This window comes from Triturus cristatus, chromosome 12 (genome assembly GCF_964204655.1).
Source record: "Triturus cristatus chromosome 12, aTriCri1.1, whole genome shotgun sequence".
In the NCBI taxonomy this organism is placed as follows: domain Eukaryota; kingdom Metazoa; phylum Chordata; class Amphibia; order Caudata; family Salamandridae; genus Triturus; species Triturus cristatus.
This window is the reverse complement of record NC_140595.1, coordinates 19723427-19742988: the sequence shown is the minus strand read 5'-3', so window position 1 is coordinate 19742988 and position 19562 is coordinate 19723427. Positions and strand designations below refer to the sequence as shown.

General features: G+C 45.3%; 1 protein-coding gene and 1 long non-coding RNA gene across 5 annotated transcripts in view; one reads left to right on the top strand and one right to left on the bottom strand.

Annotated features, from left to right (window-relative positions):
* The window catches only part of LOC146772231 (uncharacterized), a 229598-nt gene that overhangs the window by 143984 nt on the left and 66052 nt on the right, over positions 1–19562 (bottom strand). For both annotated transcript variants that reach the window (XR_014972380.1, XR_014972379.1), the window contains exon 2: positions 11482–11614. This is a non-coding gene — a long non-coding RNA (uncharacterized LOC146772231). The remainder of the gene's footprint in view (positions 1–11481; positions 11615–19562) is intronic.
* JAK3 (Janus kinase 3) overlaps positions 1–19562 on the top strand; it is a 280492-nt gene that overhangs the window by 213021 nt on the left and 47909 nt on the right. For all 3 annotated transcript variants that reach the window (XR_014972378.1, XM_085639762.1, XM_085639763.1), the window contains exon 22: positions 11523–11640. Coding sequence is in view for 2 of the 3 variants with exons in the window: in XM_085639762.1 (XP_085495888.1) it covers positions 11523–11640 (118 nt within the window). In the remaining variant the exon portion in view is untranslated. The remainder of the gene's footprint in view (positions 1–11522; positions 11641–19562) is intronic.

The following is a 19562-nucleotide window of genomic DNA, read 5'->3' as shown; positions in this document are numbered from 1 at the left end:
ATCTGGGGGCCCCTCAATATATCATCCAGGGGCTGCAAAGAGTCCAATCAGCTGCAGCCAAATTAGTGTTAAACCGTAGACGTGCTTCATCCTCTACTCAGGCTCTGAGAGAGCTTCACTGGCTGCCAATCAAAGAACGGGTCCAATTTAAATCCCTCTGTTTGGTATATAGAGCAACACATGGGATGGGCCCAATACCCCTCCAGGAAAAATTCACCTGGTACCTCCCACAGAGACAGCTTCGCTCTTCCAGCGCTAACCTGTTGGTAGTTCCTAGATTCAAACGGTCTAGGATGGGCGGGCGGGCTTTCAGCGTGGCAGGAGCCTTGCTGTGGAATGAGCTACCACAGAAGATTAGACAACTTGACTCATTAACCGACTTCAGAAAGAGCCTTAAAACCTGGCTATTTCCGAAAGCCTAATCCCCCGTGTGTTTATCATCTCGACCGGTAATAGCTGTGCTATATCAGAGCGCCAGGATACCCGTAGGGTCACAGTAGCGCTATACAAGAATTAATACAATACAATACAATACAATATTGTGGACAAGCACAAGCACTACTCATGCGTCTCACAGATAAGAACCAGACCAAACGTTGGCGGCGCGATGTTGCGGGGATTCTGCACATATACAGAACTATTCACAGGAAAACAGGACCTCAGTGAATAGGGGTGTACCAACCTACCACATTAGTACCCAAAACCCCAAACCAACTAGCTATAGTGTCTCATTCATTCTCCGTCTACAGCGACGCTACCAATGAATAGGCAACCCAGAACACGTCACTCTATCTTGGGAATCGTGGGAGCCAGACACTCTTTCGCTCACTCACTCGTACCTGTCCACAATGCGAGTAATCTGAGACGCGGTATAATTTAAAATGTTTATTTCAACTAACGCGCTCTATGGTGCAGTACACGAGCCAATACTAGCAGAAAAATGCATAAACACAATATAGTCAGCATTGTTACAATACCATAGAATACAAACGGGGATATCATGTTATAAAAAACTGTGGAAAAGGACTGAATGACCTAACCACCATCCCGTGTTAAGAGATAGTTTATTATAAGAAAGAAGACCTCTGGGCTTTGTCGGCGGAACCCCATACCTCAAGGCATAGATGCAATGTTCACATCTCAGGACAAGCACAGCTCTTCTCTTAGGAAAGGTGTCTCTCCAAGTGCCTCAATACTTGTTGCGCTTACAATAATAAAGCACACGATTTCCAATAGTGCCGCTGTGTGTAGCATGTTATGTCTAGGTGCGAGGGACTGACCAGAACAGAATAACAAGGGGCATTGTTGTTTAACCTTGAACACTGTGTGCAGACTAAACCTCAGAGCACAACAAAGAACGTGCAAGGTAGACAGTTCTCATGTGAAAGGGGCACAAACAGGGTCTTGCGAAATGTATGCATGCAGAGTCATGCGCAAAAGCAGCCTCAGGGCAGCAAAGCTCATGCTAACTTAGCAAATGTCAACAATGGATCTATAAGCCATACTACAAGCTATTGACATTGATCACCAAAGACAGCTCCTATAACTGTTCACCCGTGCAAGTTCTTCACAGTGCTCACCAGAGACAGTTCCTCACACTGCTCACTAATACCATCTCCTCACTTTCATCACCAGGGACAGCTGTTCACACTGCTCACTAATACCGTCTCCTCACATTCGTCACCAGAGACAGCTCCTGACACCAACCACCAGTGCAAGCTCCTTCTAGTACTCACCAGAGGCAGGACCTCTCACTGTCCATCAGTGCATGCTCCTCACATTGATCACCAGAGACAGCTGCTCACTGATACCAGCTATTTACATTGGTCACCAAAAACAGCTCCTGATACCGACCACCAGTGCAAGGTCCTTATACTACTCACCAGAGGTAGGACCTCTTACTGCTCACCAGTTCAAGCTCTTCACAATACTCACCAGAGACAGCTCCTCACACTGCTCACTAATACCATCTCCTCACATTCGTCACCAGAATCCGCTCCTGACACCGACCACCAGTGCAAGCTCCTTATACTACTCACCAGAGGCAGGACCTCTCACTGCCCATCAGTGCATGCTCCTGACATTGATCACCAGAGACAGCTGCTCACACTGCTCACTAATACCAGCTATTTACATTGGTCACTAAAGACACCTCCTATAACTGCCCACTTGTACAAGCTCCTCGCAGTGTGCACCAGAAGGAGCTCTGCACAGTGCTCACTAATTCCATCTGTGCACATTGATCACCAGAGACCTGTCCTCACACTGGCCACCAGTGCAAGGTCCTCACACTCTACCACATTGTGAATGGGCTACTAAACCATTGTAGGAAGCCGGCTCTTAATGTGTTATATAAAAAATCCTATACACCGTGTAAAGAGTCCATGGGTTCCCGTACTAGTGGACAGGGGCTTGATATGCAATCCCAAAGTGCTCTATTAGAGGGTGGTGTGGTCGAGCAGCCTTAGGCTTAACACAGCGGAGGGCAAGACATTTGCAAATACACTCAATGATTAATAAAGGACACACGACTCAAGAAGGAGATCCACACCAATTTATAAAAATACCAAGTACCTTTTATATATGATTTGGCATCAGATGAAAATCATTCAGGTAAGTATGTTTTTTAAATATAAATTCTTGTCACTTTAAAAGTGGACACAGTGCAGTTTCTGAGTTCTGCAATGTTATCCTATGGAAGGAAGAACAGATTCTGCAAACAGGTACAATACATCCATTTACAGGACCAATCACCAAGAGTTAAGGTGAGTGGTGGGCAAAGTTCAAAGCAGTACACCCCCAGCAGCACAGAGGCAGCCAGGTGCAGTTTGCAAAACAGCGTCGGGAGCCCAATGTATTTCAATGGGGCTCGGTCTCTGTTAAAAGAGGCTGCAGGTTCTGGCTAGCAAGCTAGTGGGGTTGAACCAACAGGGGGGGTACAAGGCATGCGATGCTCTGGATGTAGGGACACCTGGGGTTGTCTTCTCCACGGCCTGGGGGTGACGGAGGGAGAGGTATCTTAAGCATTGGGTTTCTCTTCCTGGGAGCAGTCGCAGTTGAGGGGGCCCTCTGGCCAGAGGCTGCAGGAGACATAGGGGAGTCAACAATGGACTCAAGCTCTGGAGGGCTGGGGACCCTTGTTGGCATTGTTAGCCCACTTCAACTCAGGCCGGAGGCGAAGAGTGCAGTGATGGCTTCGGGTGTTGAGTTTAGGCAGTTCCGGAGGGCTCAGGGTCTTTTCCTTGGGAGTTTCTGCAGGATACAGGGAACAGTCCTGCTGTTCTTCAGGAGGCCTTAATCTATATTGAAGGCAGGCAGTCCTCCCAGGTTTTGGAGGCACACAGCTGCAGGGCGACTTGCCTTTAGTGCAGTGTCAACAGAGAACGGCAGACAGGACAGTGGTGCTGGGGCCAAGACAGGAGTTCTCTTCAGTCTTCTGAAGGAAGTGACCCGATTAGGGCCACCCAGGTCACTCGCAACCACCTATCAGCCGTCCATACAAATTAAGTCGGTCAGACAGTAGTTATTTTATTAGTATGCGCTTGAGCTTAGTCTGCTCTGACCAGCCTCCTGAGATAGCTGCCAAGGGACTGGCCCTCCCCAACATAACATCAGATAATATACATTTCCAATACCCAACAGGATCCCCCCAGACTGGACATTTTCAGTTGGAGCAGGTTAACAACGGAGGCACAGAAGGATGAGCTACCATCCTGAGACAAGGAACACCTTATCTTAGCTTCAAGTTTACTCAGCCCATGCCTGTCTCTCTGAGAGTGGGAACAGGGCTACATTGGAAGAAAGGCATGCAAACATAGAACAGAGCTATTCATTATTAGTGCAACGAAGCTCAACCTTGAATAAAAAAGAAACAGTCAAGGCTACTTTTCTGCTGAGGCAGACAGCATGAGACAGAAGCTTCATTTCGATCATGGTTCAAAATGGCGACTAAGCGCAAAATGGAGCCACAAATGCTAACTTAAGCGTAATGCTAATAGGAGGAGTCGACTTGAAGTATTTTCCAGTCCAGCATCCTCTGCTTTTGCGGCTCTTCTTCTCCTTCGTAGGTTATCAGGATCTGCTTCTCTGTTGCAAAGAGACTCCCCTAAATACTGAATTTAGGGGCGCGTTATGAGAGTGTAGGGTAGAAGTCAATGGGATACTGACTCTTGGGGTCCCTAGGCCCCCATAAGACCACTTCCTGTGGGAAGTGGGCATATCCTGTCCCAGAATTCCTAAGTATGCCAACAAAAAGATGGCTACTTCTGAAAATTGTGTCCACCTCTGTAGCCCACCTTAGGGGTGGTACTAGCCTGGAGGTGGCATGCCTACTTGACTAGCTAATTTTCCCATCTGTCTAGGTACCAAGGGGGCTCTGGACAGGGGGTTGTTATCTCTTCCTTGAGGGGAGTTCGTTTCACATTCCAAAGGCGGCAGCTTCTTTGAAGCTCGCTGGCCCAAGGAGACTAATCAGCAGGCCATTCTGTGGGAGGTGATGTTACACCCTCTTCCCGGACAGGCTTTTGTTCTGGGTCTCCTGAGAGCAAAAGGCTCTCACCCTAGGAAGTCAGAACAGTTTCTCGGGTGGCAGGCTGACAGAAACCAGTCAGCAAGGTCACCAGAGGCATGGATCTAACACTGGAATCAGTGTGGGTTTGCCAATATGAGATGTTCTGATACCAAACATCCCTATTTTCAGTGAAACTATCATGTAGCTGGGGGACTCGTTTTCACCAGTGTCTAGCATATGTTTTAAAGTGGCTTCCCTGGTCACTTGCACTGGCAGTATTAGGACTTATCAGAACAGGGGCATATCTGCTCATGCTGGTACACTCTCACATGTAACATTCAGCACCCTGCCCTGGGGCTGTCTGGCCTGCTGTAGGGGCAACTTACAAGTATCACAGGCAGTGGTAGGGGAAAAGGCACACAGGGATGGGTGACATGTCGTGTTTTCACTTTTGTTTGCACTAAGACTCGCAGCCTGCAATGGCAGTCTTGCATGTGCTTGGTGAGGGGTCCCTGAGAGTGGAACAATATGTGCTGCTGCCCTTAGGGGCCCTCTTTAGTACCTCAGGACCTAGGTACCAGGGGTACCATTTACTAGGGACTTACAGAGGGTGCTAAAGCTTTTGCCATTTGGGGGAACAATTGTACAGTTTTTAGTGAAAGAGCACTGGTACTGGGATCCTGGTTAGCAGGAACCCAGGACACTTCAGTCCAAGTTTCATCACAGACCAGGCAAAAGGAGGGGGGTGTACTGCAACAAAACCCCAGTTTCCTACAACCATGCATTACTTTTACAATTTCAGAGCACATTACACAGAGCCTCAAAGAGTCCCAATGGGACCAAATAAACTATCACCACCGGCCAAGAATGAGGTAGGCAGTGGCCCTAAATTCTCTTACAGGGGTCTCCAATGTGGCAGGACATGACTGATTATTTAATGCAAGTATAGGACTAGGAGATTTTCACATCTCAGCCAGGTTCCAGCACACCTAACCCCTCAGTGAGGCATGCTCCCTGTGCTGTGTTTTAATCTGGGTGCTGTTGAACTAAAGTTAACTCATCAGGTGAATTTTACAGGCAACTTCCTGTAGAAGTTGCATCAGCTCTATACAAATTCTACTTTTTGTGTTTAAAGGAACTACTCCATACTCAGATATATTAATAGTTTGCATTAAAAATATTGTGTGGGGGCGGAGTAGAGTGATAAAAGTTGTATAAAAAAAGAATGAAACAATGTTCTGATTACACACAAAAAAGTTGTGGCAGGTAAGTATGCTGAGAGCATGGGCAAGGGGGCATGCTCCTGCTGAAGGAAGGATTGGCATTTATACTGAGGTGAGGAAGAAGTAGAGACTAGTTTGGATTTTTTGGGATTACGGGAAGAGTAGTGTTAACTGGCTGTAAGGGGTTCCTACAGGCCTGCCAGGTGTCACTCATCAGGAGTCAGACTAACGCAAAGTATCATTATCTCTACATTCCCACACTGACATCTATTGTCTGGCATTTCAGAGCTCAGCCAAATATTGTGGCCAGTGAGCATTGAATTATTGACAGCATGCTTTAAACTGCTGTCACAATTGGCTCAGAGTTGATACTGTGTGGACATTGTGCTGACTACTACGTCATAACGTCTGCCGCCCATATGTCCGGGGTTTCACTCCATAGCAGGACCTTCTTCCCAGTTCAGCGAGAGTCACTGTGACCCAGCTGTGACTGCTGCGAAGGTAGTGATCCCCACAGAAGCTTAACTAGACAAAGTTCCTGTCCTCAGGAGGCTGTGTGCTCTTGTGCACTGGATGGAATCAACCTCTGGAAGCAGGGACCAGCCGCAGGCCTCTGACAACAGGCCAGTCCGTCTCCATATAGGTCCACTGACGGTCACACACTGCCTTGGAGCACACCAGTGCCATGTGAGCTGGGCGCTACTACGCTGGCTGTTGTGAAGCTGCAGTTAGTGCTTCACTTGTAGCAGTCTCTGACCAATGTAACCGGGGAGTCAGATCGCACCCACAGTACATGGGCTCGGCTCTCACCTTTAGGGTGAGGGAATGGAATGGAGTCCTTGAACGACCCTATCACGCCCCTTCTCCCTCCACCCTCTGACCTGACTGCCCAGCAGAGTCTTGGCTGACCACAGCTCCAGAGACAACTGGACCTGAGCCATCACCTCCAGCAGAAACCTGCAGATCCAGGCCAGGTGTGAGTTCTCTCTTGTTTCTGAGGGGATTCATGGTGTGGAGAGGAGGTCATTGAAAGGTAACGAGGCAGAGGGTGACACTGTTCCAGAAGAAGAAGAGTGCACAGAGATCCTAAAGCAACTTAGAAGAGTCAGTGAATAACTACACCAGTACTCCTTCCTCAAACCTGCATTGCCCAGTGATGAATTAGCCTGTCTGCTGCTTGCTTCAATGTGCTGCTGAGGACACTGGAAGGAGTGATCAAGAGATCTGTGCTAGCAGTGCAGCCAGTAAGGTACAGCTCTAGCTCTTTAACTGGCAGCCCTTAAAATACACATATATATCATGGTAAAAACTCAACAAGACCCAGAATGCAAAGTGCTGTAAGGTAATAGCCAGGACTGGCAGAAGTTGCCACACTTGACATTCAGACACTTGGTAGACATTCCAATGTCTGCCCTGAGAGGAGGCCTCAGGGTCTCAGGAAGAGGTACTTGGAGAATGAAGGTAGGTGAGCTTCATGTGCCTAAATTAAGGAATAATGGAGGCGCCCAAAGGAATACACAGGAGCCTGAGTTGAGGTAAGTGCTAAAGGCACCAAAGGGAAGGGGTGCTTCAGGAGCCTGAAGTGTGAGTACTCTAAAGTGAAAGAATACTGCTTACACCAAAATGGAGTCAGTGGGACTGGCACAAAGATGGAGAGCATGCTGGGAGGAATGTCACAGGAGCATGTGGGGGCAAATGCAGCACTAGAGGGAGGGGATGCTGCTAGGACCCGAATGGAGGGGTCTGAAATGTTGGAACGGGAGATGGAGCTGCGAGGACCTGGATGGAGAGGTCTGAAAGGTTGGAACGGGAGACGGAGCTGCTAGGACCTGGATGGAGGCGTCTTAGAGGATAAGGGTTTTTTAGGGTTCAACAGAGGGTAACGTTAAAGAGTAGTAAGGGGCTTTTAGGGTTCAAAGAAGGGTAATGTTAAAGGGTAGTAAGGGGCTTTTTAGGGTTCAAAAAAGGGTAACGTTAAAGGGTAGTAAGGCGCTTTTTAGGGTTAAAAAAAGGGTAATGTTAAAGGGTAGTAAGGGGCTTTTAGGGTTCAATGAAGGGTAACATTAAAGGGTAGTAAGGGGCTTTTTAGGGTTCATAAAAGGGTAACGTTAAAGGGTAGTAAGGGGCTTTTAGGGTTCAATGAAGGGTAACGTTAAAGGGTAGTAAAGGGCTTTTTAGGGTTCAAAGAAGGGTAACGTTAAAGGGTAGTTAAGGGGTTTTAGGGTTCAGAGAAGGGTAACGTTAAAGGGTAGTAAGGGGCTTTTTAGGGTTCAAAGAAGGGTAATGTTAAAGGGTAGTAAGGGACTTTTAGGGTTCAACAGAGGGTAACGTTAAAGAGTAGTAAGGGGCTTTTAGGGTTCAAAGAAGGGTAATGTTAAAGGGTAGTAAGGGGCTTTTTAGGGTTCAAAGAATGGTAACGTTAATGGGTAGTAAGGGGCTTTTTAGGGTTCAAAAAAGGGTAACGTTAAAGGGTAGTAAGGCGCTTTTTAGGGTTAAAAAAAGGGTAATGTTAAAGGGTAGTAAGGGGCTTTTAGGGTTCAATGAAGGGTAACATTAAAGGGTAGTAAGGGGCTTTTTAGGGTTCATAAAAGGGTAACTTTAAAGGGTAGTAAGGGGCTTTTAGGGTTCAATGAAGGGTAACGTTAAAGGGTAGTAAAGGGCTTTTTAGGGTTCAAAGAAGGGTAACGTTAAAGGGTAGTTAGGGGGTTTTAGGGTTCAGAGAAGGGTAACGTTAAAGGGTAGTAAGGGGCTTTTTAGGGTTCAAAGAAGGGTAATGTTAAAGGGTAGTAAGGGACTTTTAGGGTTCAGAGAAGGGTAACGTTAAAGGGTAGTAAGGGGCTTTTAGGGTTCAAAGAAGGGTAACGTTAAAGGGTAGTAAGGGGCTTTTATGGCTCAAAGAAGGGTAACGTTAAAGGGTCGTAAGGGGCTATTCAGGGTTAAAAGAAGGGTAACGGTAAAGGGTAGTAATGGGCTATTAGGGTTCAGAGAAGGGTAACGCTAAACGGTAGTAAGGGGCTTTTTAGGGTTCAATGAAGGGTAATGTTAAAGGGTAGTAAGGGGCTTTTTAAGGTTCAAAAATGGGTAACGTTAAAGGGTAGTAAGGGGCTTTTAGGGTTCAATGAAGGGTAACGTTAAAGGGTAGTAAGGGGCTTTTTAGGGTTCAAAGAAGGGTAACGTTAAAGGGTAGTAAGGGGCTTCCGGGAAGGGTAACGTAAGGGCTTTTTAGAGTTCAGGGAAGGGTAGCATTAATAGGCAGTTCATGGTCGTAAGAGTCCAGGGATGGGAAGTTTTAAGGGGTTATTAGGGTACCATTAAATAAATTACAAGTCAATCTAATAAAAACATAAATGTTATTAAATAGAGGATAAGGGTTTTTTAGGGTTCAACATAGGGTAACGTTAAAGAGTAGTAAGGGGCTTTTAGGGTTCAAAGAAGGGTAATTTTAAAGGGTAGTAAGGGGCTTTTTAGGGTTCAAAGAATGGTAGCGTTAATGGGTAGTAAGGGACTTTTTAGGGTTCAAAAAAGGGTAATGTTAAAGGGTAGTAAGGGGCTTTTTAGGGTTCAAAAAAGGGTAATGTTAAAGGGTAGTAAGGGGCTTTTTAGGGTTCAAAAAAGGGTAATGTTAAAGGGTAGTAAGGGGCTTTTAGGGTTCAATAAAGGGTAACGTTAAAGGGTAGTAAGGGGCTTTTTAGGGTTCAAGGAAGGGTAACGTTAAAGGGTAGTTAGGGGGTTTTAGGGTTCAGAGAAGGGTAACATTAAAGGGTAGTAAGGGGCTTTTAGGGCTCAAAGAAGGGTAATGTTAAAGGGTCGTAAGGGGCTATTCAGGGTTAAAAGAAGGGTAACGGTAAAGGCTAGTAAAGGGCTTTTAGGGTTCAGAGAAGGGTAACGCTAAACGGTAGTAAGGGGTGTTTTAGGGTTCAATGAAGGGTAATGTTAAAGGGTAGTAAGGGGCTTATTAAGGTTCAAAAAAGGGTAACGTTAAAGGGTAGTAAGGGGCTTTTAGGGTTTAGAGAAGGGTAACGTTAAAGGGTCACAAGGGGCTATACAGGGTTAAAAGAAGGGTAACGTTAAAGGGTAGTAAGGGGCTTTTAGGGTTCAAAGAAGGGTAACGGTAAAGGGTAGTAAGGGGTTTTTAGGGTTCAAAGAAGGGTAAAGGTAAAGGGTAGTAAGGGGCTTTTTAGGCTTCAAAGAACGGTAACGGTAAAGGGTCGTAAGGGGCTATTCAGGGTTCAAAGAAGGGTAACGTTAAAGGCTAGTAAGGGACTTTTTAGGGTTCAAAGAAGGGTAACGTTAAAGGGTTATAAGGGGCTATTCAGGGTTCAAAGAAGGCTAACGTTAAAGGGTAATAAGGGGCTTTTAGGGTTCAAAGAAGGGTAACATTAAAGGGTAGTAAGGGGCTTTTCCGGTTCAAAGAAGGGTAACGTTAAAGGGTAGTAAGGGGTTTTTAGGGTTCCGGGAAGGGTAACGTAAGGGCTTTTTAGAGTTCAGGGAAGGGTAGCATTAATAGGCAGTTCATGGTCGTAAGAGTCCAGGGATGGGAAGTTTTAAGGGGTTATTAGGGTACCATTAAATAAATTACAAGTCAATCTAATAAAAACATAAGTGTTATTAAATGGACAATAGCAACTCAACTTAAATGTAGTCAACATTTTATAAATTGACTTTGTTACATACAACTATTGATAGCTGTCTACTTCTGTTTCATTTAGAATTCAGCAATTAATAGCGTAAAGGGGTAGTAAATGGTTTGTAGGGTTAAGGAAGGGCCTTGAGACCCCCACGGGTATGTAGTGCGCTTTACAAATACTATGATTGATTAGCTGTTAAAGGGTAGTAAGGCTTTTTAGGGTTCTGGCAAGGGTAGCAATATAGGGATGCTTAACATACAACTATTAACAACTGTTCACCCCGTTTCTTTGGAAAGGAGAACAGGGGAAAGCAATTCATACGCTGTAAGGCCAGGACATATGAAGGACTCCATTATGGTACTATACTAGTTAATGAAAGATGCACCTAAACATCTTATTGTACTAATTTTTAAGCTATTTTCAAATTCGAAGAAATCTTATTTGTTTCAGAAGTTTTGGGGATAAAGTTGGATTAAAAAATACATATATTAAACTGGGTTGTGGGAACATGTGGATCCTTTTAGGTCAAAAGTCAGAAATGTAAAATGTGAGAAACAAATTGTGAGAAAAACAAAAAATTAGAGAAAAAATCATGTGGTAAAAAAAGATGAAAAAAAATGAAATGATTAGTGTAAAGAGTATCAGAGGAAAGGGTTCAGGATCAACTGGACTAAGCCAGGGCTTGGAAACGTGACAGTTCAAAGAGAAGGATTAGAGTTAGGGAAAAAAATCTGAATATGAGGAGGGGAAGAATTAGTGGGGGGCTCACTTGAGGTTTACATTTAGGATTTACAGAAAGCAAATGATCACATTTAGAAATATAAGGTTAAATTTACAATTTAATGCAGAACATATTAGGGATGCTTAAACGTGTAGACCATCTTTTACTAATTTTCCTCACTTTTCCAATTTCGCATTAAAGTTGCGATTTTTGCACAAAATTTTCTCACTGATAGTTTTATCACTTTTTCTCAATTTCAACCAGTACTCTTTGCCAGAAGCAAAGCTGTCTTGAGTCTGGCAAAGCTGGGACTTCGGAAGAGGGCAAAGATTTGTACAATTTGCATTTACAATCTTACCAGCCCCTGCATCATGTACTTATCTACTTTTATGCCCCAACCTTGGCTCTTTTTCTTCAAATTCTCTCTTCTTTCTTCTCAGGTACGCCCCGGAGTCACTGGCGGACAGCATTTTCTCCCGAGAATCAGATGTGTGGAGCTTCGGGGTGGTCTTATATGAGCTGTTCACCTATGCTGAGAAAAGCAAAAACCCACCAACGGTAAGAGGATAAAACAAGAGATTTGCACATTTTAAAATTCATGCACAGGATTGTGTACAATTCACACCCCTTCCCTGGCAAGCAAAATTTATTTTGCAAAGTGATTCTGCAAACCTCTTTACAGTCAATTTCTCCCTTTACAATTTACCTTTTGCATTATTTTCATCCCTTTAAAAAAAATCATAAACTAAGTGAAGTTCACAAAGTTAAAAGTGACACAAGGATATTCCATCAACTTTGAACGTATGCACTGACTCACAGGGAGAACACAATCTATGACTGATGAGACTGTATATCTCAAAACCTAGCACACGTCATTAAACTGATTAATATTTACTGTGGTTATTGTTGCCTATTGTTAGGGATAAGGGTTTGGGTACAGAGAACTGTTTATCTCCTCAATGGATGTCAGTTTTAAGACAAATTTGCATGACCATGGAGAGCTAAAGGCATCCTTCTCAGACATTTCCTTTTAATCGACAAAACTTTGGGTGCTGAAGAGTTCCAGAAGGGGTCAAGAAGAAGTTAAGTCGATTTGATTTATTTTTAAGCTGTGACTGTAGTTTAGGATTTAATGTCACTTCTGGGGAAGGAAACCCTTACTTTCCATGTCATGTATGCATTATGCTGGAAAAAGACAGAAATTCTGTTTCCTTTATTTGTGCCTGTGAGGTAGATTCGCAGGAGTATACAACTTTGCCAGCCTTTTGACATTCTTCATGAACTCTAGGAAGTTTGAAGACATGCACAGCGACGTTTTGTTTGTTTGTACCTCCCTACAGAGTATGTTGATCAAGTGGGAATCCTTGTGATTTCTCTTTGCTAAGTCCTAGCGAGGAGACAACACTTTTCAGTGAATCAAGCAACCTGAAGCAGGGAGCATTGGCATATACCAGCTGGCTGTCAGTGGGCTCTGACATCCCTACCAGCAGTCAGTGCCAGCCATGTGCCAGGGCATGGCTGGGTCTAGCATAAACAGGCTATCTGTACATTTTTAGGTGAAGCCGAAAGACCTATTGTAGGCTTACCACAGGGGCTTACCGCCCGCCCACTGCTTACAATTGGTTGGCTTTATTGTCACTCTCATTTGCTTGCTTCTTCTTTGATGGCTTTCAGACTTGTATTTGTCTCACCTCTGGAGCATAGCCTCTTTACCATCCGCTTGACTGGCTAACTTGTGTTTTACTAACTTTCCAATGCTCACTTTTAGGGAACTGCTTTTTTCTTTTTGGTTAAGCAGTTCAGAAGCGCGCATATGTTTTCCAGCTGTCTCCCTCTTTGTTTCTCTCTGCCTCCAAAAATACCCACTGCTTTGCATGCTCCCTCTTTTGGCTGCTTGCTCTCTCTTCCGTGTACTTCTCCTCATGCTTCCCCTACTCCACCTTCAGTGTTGCTCTCGCCCTCTTGTGCTTCACCTCCCCACTACCCCACCCCAACAACCCCCTTGTTGCTGACTTCCTCGAGTTCTTCCTGTGACTATGCCTGGACTCCATGTGGTCAGCATAACCATATAGACAGATTAGTAAAGGGGAGAGAGACCACCAGCGTGAGACCCAACCTCCCACTGGTTCACAAGAGGGCACAACACACACTAGCTGAACCTAAACACAACACCAAGTAATAGAGCATACAAGAAAATAAATCAATCACCATATACCACAAACATACACCAGTAATCCATTCTAGATTAGAAACTGTTCACCCTCACACACAGAGGTACACAAACACGGTCTGATGTCTGCGGAGCACTTCCACATACACACTGTACACTCTTGCAACGTGATACCCCCTAATACTACCAGACGCCACCTGAGGAGGAGTAGAAACGGGGAAAACACTGTCACACTTACACAACCCCCAGGGCTAACACGCTGCTTACAGCTTCTTCCCCCAGGGCAGTCATGCTCTTTCACTAGAAACAGCTCACTTGTAGAGCCTTTCTAATAATAGAGCGGTAGCTTGCTGCCATAAAAATGGCATGTGCATTAGTGGGTGCGTCACTCCTTCCCTACAGTGACACACTGAAGGGTCTCGCGTTCCACAACAACCGAGTGATGAGGTCACTTGGAACCCTTGCTCTCTTCACTTCGAAGGCTGCTTCATAATGTTCCCTCATCTCTTTACCTATGTCACCCAAGCATCACATACAACTTCCACGTCATCAGCATCACCTGCAGCAACAGGGAGACTTAAAACGATAGGACAGTAAAGAGATTAGCACAGGATCACACAATGCATCATGTAGGGATACCAGGTTTAGTATCCAAGGGCATTGGTTCAGCAGGTGCAGTCGTGTGAGGTACTTCCTCTAACTGTGTATTTTACTGCCCAGTGTGGAGGAAGGGGCTCACCATCCTTGCTTGCATGATGACCCTGGGCCCACTTGCTGCTCTACTACTTAGACCAGCTGGTCTAAGTCAGCAATGCCTTCCAACCAGCTTACTATAAAGCAGTAGGCCTTGGTGACATTTAAATTACGCCAGGTCAATTCATGTAATTTGAGAAACTTTGTGTTATGCATGTTACGCAAAATTTCTGAAATTATGCCATTACACTGCTTTGCTGCACCATTGGCTGTAAACATTTACCATTAATGGTGCAATTCATAGTAAAAATTTACCATGAACACACGGTGAGAATACAGTGCAAGTGGCTGTTGTTTGTGCTTAATTTTAGGTCAAGCCTAAACAGTGCTTGCACTGTCTCTTTGAGACGTGTTGTATATACTTTGTGGGCTTACAGCCTGTTCACAGCTTTTCAATTGTTTATTACAGTGTCCTTTAAAAATCCTTTCTTGTAAGTGGTTAATGTTTTCTATTTGTCCCACCTTTTTGTCACTTGTTTTACTCGGCACAGAGCAGCGCCATAGTACTTGTACCCTTCCACCTGTCCCATTGTATATCCTGGCTTAAGAACTTTAAAAAAAATTTGAATGAGCACTTTGCATAAGTTTTTGTGTTTTTAATTCCTTGCTCAGAGTGGCACCTTCTTCACAGCCACCACGTTTCTTTGAATGAGCACTTCCCATAAGTGTTCATGCTTTCTTTCTCTTGCACAGTATTGCGTCCACTTCTTGGGCGCCGCACTTCTTCTTTGAGCATGGTGGCCGCTTCGGAGGCTGCTTGCTTTTCTTTTTTTCTGCACGGGGCCACTTGTTGCTGCTTTGGGAAGGCAGGAAATGCAGCAGAGCTGTGATAGGAAGTGGATGAAATGCACTCCATAGTGTAAGTGGATCCCACTTTAAGGCCACAGCACTTCTTCTATAAGCATGGCGGCTGATTCAGGAGGCCACGCACCTTTCTCCTGCAGGATTTGTGCATTGAAGCCATACGCAGCTTTATACAGTGCACTACTGAAGGCCTTCGGTGCCCACTCATGGCCCAGCTAAGTAATCCTTATAAAGCGCTTTCACGTATCTGATGATAATGTCATATCGACCTGTCTACTGGCGCCTGCATAGTTTATGATAAGGCTTCCTCTTCTGAGTATTTGTCAGTTGTCCACTACAACCTTCTACAGTTATAGACCATGAATTATCATCTAAAGTGAGTTAGTGCTATAAGACGCGGGTCATAAGACTCAGATATCAGTGAAATTTTGCCCATGGGCGGTATAATAGTCTAAACACCAGGGGACGTGTCTGCTGAAGTCTGACAAAGCTCCTGTGTGAGTGTGCTTCTACGAAAGAGGTCTAGTGTGTGGGAATAGGACGTGATTTATTGCACGTGTTATTGATAATTACATTTCACTAGTGATGTTCTGCAGATGGCATGTCTCTCGTGGAAATGAGAGATGAATGAAACCAATAAAGTGTTGGTCAAATTCTTAAGTGCTCCTGTTTAGCACATGTGGACAGTGTCAAAGTGCACACACTTGTCTAAGTGCAGGGTGTTTCACAAATGCATGTGTTGATTGTTAACTTGCCCCGAGGCACTGTTTCCATTCTCACTGATCAATGCAATGGTTCTCAGTCTCTTTTTTGAGTATCTCCCTGACATTCTCCCCCTTCATTCTCTTTCATCCTTGTGTATTTTCTGTGTCTTCCCTCCTCCATGTCCAATTCCCTCTACACATCTCTACATGTGATGCTTTCCACATACATGCACAGACAGAGAAAAGTGTGGCATTCGACTGCAAGTCCGCCCAAGGGCTTGCAAATGCACTCCCCTTTGTTAAAATGGCAAACAGACCTTACATTGTGACATCACGTATCCACCAAGAATACCTATGACCTAAACACGGCAATCCTGTGGAAATTAGTTTTAAATAGTGGGAAACACCCCCCCCCCCATCAGATGGTTTCGGGTAAATGTGTCTGCAATTACACGCAATGCAAGGCAGTGTCATACCACGTGCACAGTCACAGCTAACTATGGGGTCTCCACAGCCATGATAAATCTGATAGCGTGTTGAAAGTAACAGCCGGCACATGGGATATGTCTAGTACGTACAGCGTGTGGTGCGGCCTGGACCCGACTTCCTGTGGCAACATCTTCCCTTGCAGAACTGCTGCTTAGCTGCCGGCATGAAGCAGCTCTGAGTCCTAGGAGACTTGTTCCATTGAGACAAAGGCCCGGGTAGCTATTGGTGCATGCGGAAAAGGATGTACCGATGGAAGACTTTGGGAGATGTGCTTGTTATTAGCATCCTCGCACTCTTGCCCCCGTTTACCCAGTACAAACCACTCCAAGGTAAGCAGAGCAGTTTTGTTCGCAGCAGGTTAGGGGGAAGAGCAGGAACGTATTGTTATTATAATTTTATGTCTCCTATTGCAGTCAGTGGCGGCGGGGCTGGCCAGAGCAGGGGAGAAGTGGTTTGCACTCCCTAAATGTGCATGAACTGTTTAGCTGGCCCTCTCGGGCCAGCCAAACAGTTCATGCGGACTTTGCATGTTTCCCACCAGGCTGCATTACACAGCCTGGTGAGGAACATGCACAGGCTCCCTGTCCCCGTCTGAGCACCGAACCATGGCGCCCAGACCAATCACAGCGCCATTTTGCAATGTTGCGATTGGCTCAGGGGAGCCTGTGTGCCCGAGTGCTTCCTGCTGCGGGCCACGACTGCAGGAAGAAGGAAGAGGACGAGGACAGAGGAGAGGCGGCGGCTGACCGTTAAAGGTTAGTCCTTTTTAGGTCTCGCCTGACCCAGCACTTGCGCTGGTCTGACAAGACTTTAAGTAAGGGCTTCAAAAAATGCTACCGCCGGCCACAGCTTGCAGTGCATGTGCGCGGGCGTGCCCTTGAGCAGAGGCGCCATATGGCGTGATTACTGCTGCGCGCGCACCACTAGCATGCTTCCCCGTGATCACTTTCGCTTTGGCCCCGCTGCTAAATGCTTGTTTTTAATTCCAGCAAATGAGCTCCCTTTAAACCCTGAAGTAATAGGTGTGCTAGAAAAGCAGTAACCTTGGTAAAAGAAAATGCTCCAGGCATCTCACACTACAGCTGTAATGCGCTTTCGAAATCCTGGGTACGAAGCTTCCATGGTTGGGGACATGGCGTCTGCTGTCTTGCGAATTGCAGTTGCTGTGACCCCGCCGTGTCTCAGACTGTGCTGCGGAGGGAGCTGTCGTTTTGTGACATTAAATATTAACAGCAGGATATTAATAATGAGCGCTGACAGCTCCCTGGCTGGCCTCACCCCCAGCTCTCAGGTGCCAAGTCAGCCGAGCCGCTGACTCTCCATGACGGTCGCGAGGCCCTGAAGGGTCACAAAGAAGGGCGGGAAAATTCCACACTGGCGTCATCAAACGATTCCCACTTGTACCGCTTATTTGTGCCATGGAGTCTACGTATCTCAGTCTGCATTCCTTTAACTGGGAGCTGCCGTCACAGAGTCAAGACTGAACAGCAATAAATTATTTAAGGAATAAACAGGGGACGCTTCTCTAAAGCATTTGTGAGTACATAAGTACCTGGCTTTAAGTGGGACGGGTCCTGTCGGTGCTCAGCACTGGCAGTTTTTAAAAGCAGGTGTCGAGACGGGTCCCTATTGGGCCCCCCATTTTCACCCTCAGGGCGGTAAAAAAAAACATAACTCTGCAATAGTACAACTTGTGATTGTCTTTGATGTCACTTCAAAGATACTCGTTTTTCAGTTTTATATAGGGCAAACTTGTAGCGCTTTACACAAGCACTAGTTACATTACACAAAGGTATAGTCATTTTTTTAATCACAGGAGGTCGGACTTGAACCTGCATTCTCAGACTGAATACAAGTGCTCTAGCCTTATGCACAACCTCACCCACAAGAGCAAGTAGCATTTTCAATATTATATACAACGAAGGGATAGTTGCTGCTTATTTATCTTATGCATCTTACAACCATTGACAAAGGCAATAGTACTGGCGTGCTTTAGGTGTAATGTTACTTGTTGTGTTCTATATCTAGATGAATGGACAGAGGCAGTAAAATACCAGTGGGGCAGCACTCTATGCAAAGCACAGATTTTTTGTGTAAGTGTTTTAAACCACGCCCTTAATTACAGCAGCCACGCCCCTATGAGAGACCCCCCAGTTTTCTTTTCCCCACTTACAGCCCTGCATAAGTAGTACTTACTCTTTTGCGCTCTCTTACATGCCTTATCAAGTAAGCCAGAAGCATTAAAAATAGGAATGGATATTCCTATCATAATATTATATAATTATTACACATAAAAAGAACTATGCCCTGTTTTCACTTTCTGGGACTTAGACGCTTCAAGCCAATTCAGAAAGGCTTCTAAGAATAGGTAAAAGAGTACTCCTGAAGCACTATACATAAATGCTTTTGTGAATCGGCCATAATAGCTTTAAACCTATGGAAGAAACAAAACATAGGAGCAGTGCTTAATTTGTAAAACATTAAGTGCCAGGGCCCTCACCAGGAGGCCACCGCAGCTTGCACCACCCATTGCCTCTGCCAGCGCTGCAAATGACAGTACCAACACAACTACTAACCATCGCACTCCTACAAGTGTGACAATTCAAACTATTCCAGGCCCCCAAAGCAATTTGATTAGCATGGGCGACAGGTAATAGTCATTAGGTCTCGCCTACGCAGCGCATGCGCTGCTTAGGAGAAAGATCTGTAGCAATCGCTACGGTTTTTGTCCCAAAAACGTTCACGCGTTGCATTGCCTTCAATGGCAACGCGTGCACGTTTGGCGATTTCCTTTCGGGAGCGAGCTTGACACCATATGTTTGTAATTAACTTTCCAACACATGGTGCCCATGGCTCGCGCCCGCAAGGGAAGCGCTTTGTGTGCCTCCCACTTTCCCCCACTTGTTTCGTTTGTCAACACTGGGCAAGTGCCCGTCTTGGCAGTGTAATTGTTAACAAATTAATTAGATCTCATTACAGTGAAAGTCTGCAAAAGCCAAACGATGGAATTAATGTGCCTGTTTCTAGATCAGAGAAGAGGAAACTTTCTTTCAGTGCGAATCCAAAGCCCCTATTTACAAAGCATGAAATCGGAATTCGGGGATCACGAGACATTTTGCTGAAAATGATTTTTTTGCACCCCAGCTATATTTTTCCCGCGCTCCCAAATATGTGCATCTCCCCGGTAATGTGATCTAAATGCAGGACATATGCAACAGTGGAGGACTAGTACAGCTTGCTGCAGTCTTGACTAAATCATGTGGCAAGAAAAGACAGAGTATGCAGCATAGACGGCCACGTTGTGTGGCATTTGTATCTCACTGCTCTGTCATTTCAAAACACAATAATGCAAAATGAAAACCTAAGGCTACGTAAAATACAATGGTTTATTAGTAAAGTTACCAGATTCCATTGCAAATGTCATTCAGCTCTGAGTCATGTTGTCTTGCTTGAAACGCAGGAACACTATTTTATTAAGACAGTCCCTTATACGTCCCCACTGATGCCAAATGTAAACAAGCATTGGCAAAGCCAATGGGTCTCGCCTATGCAAGAGCTAT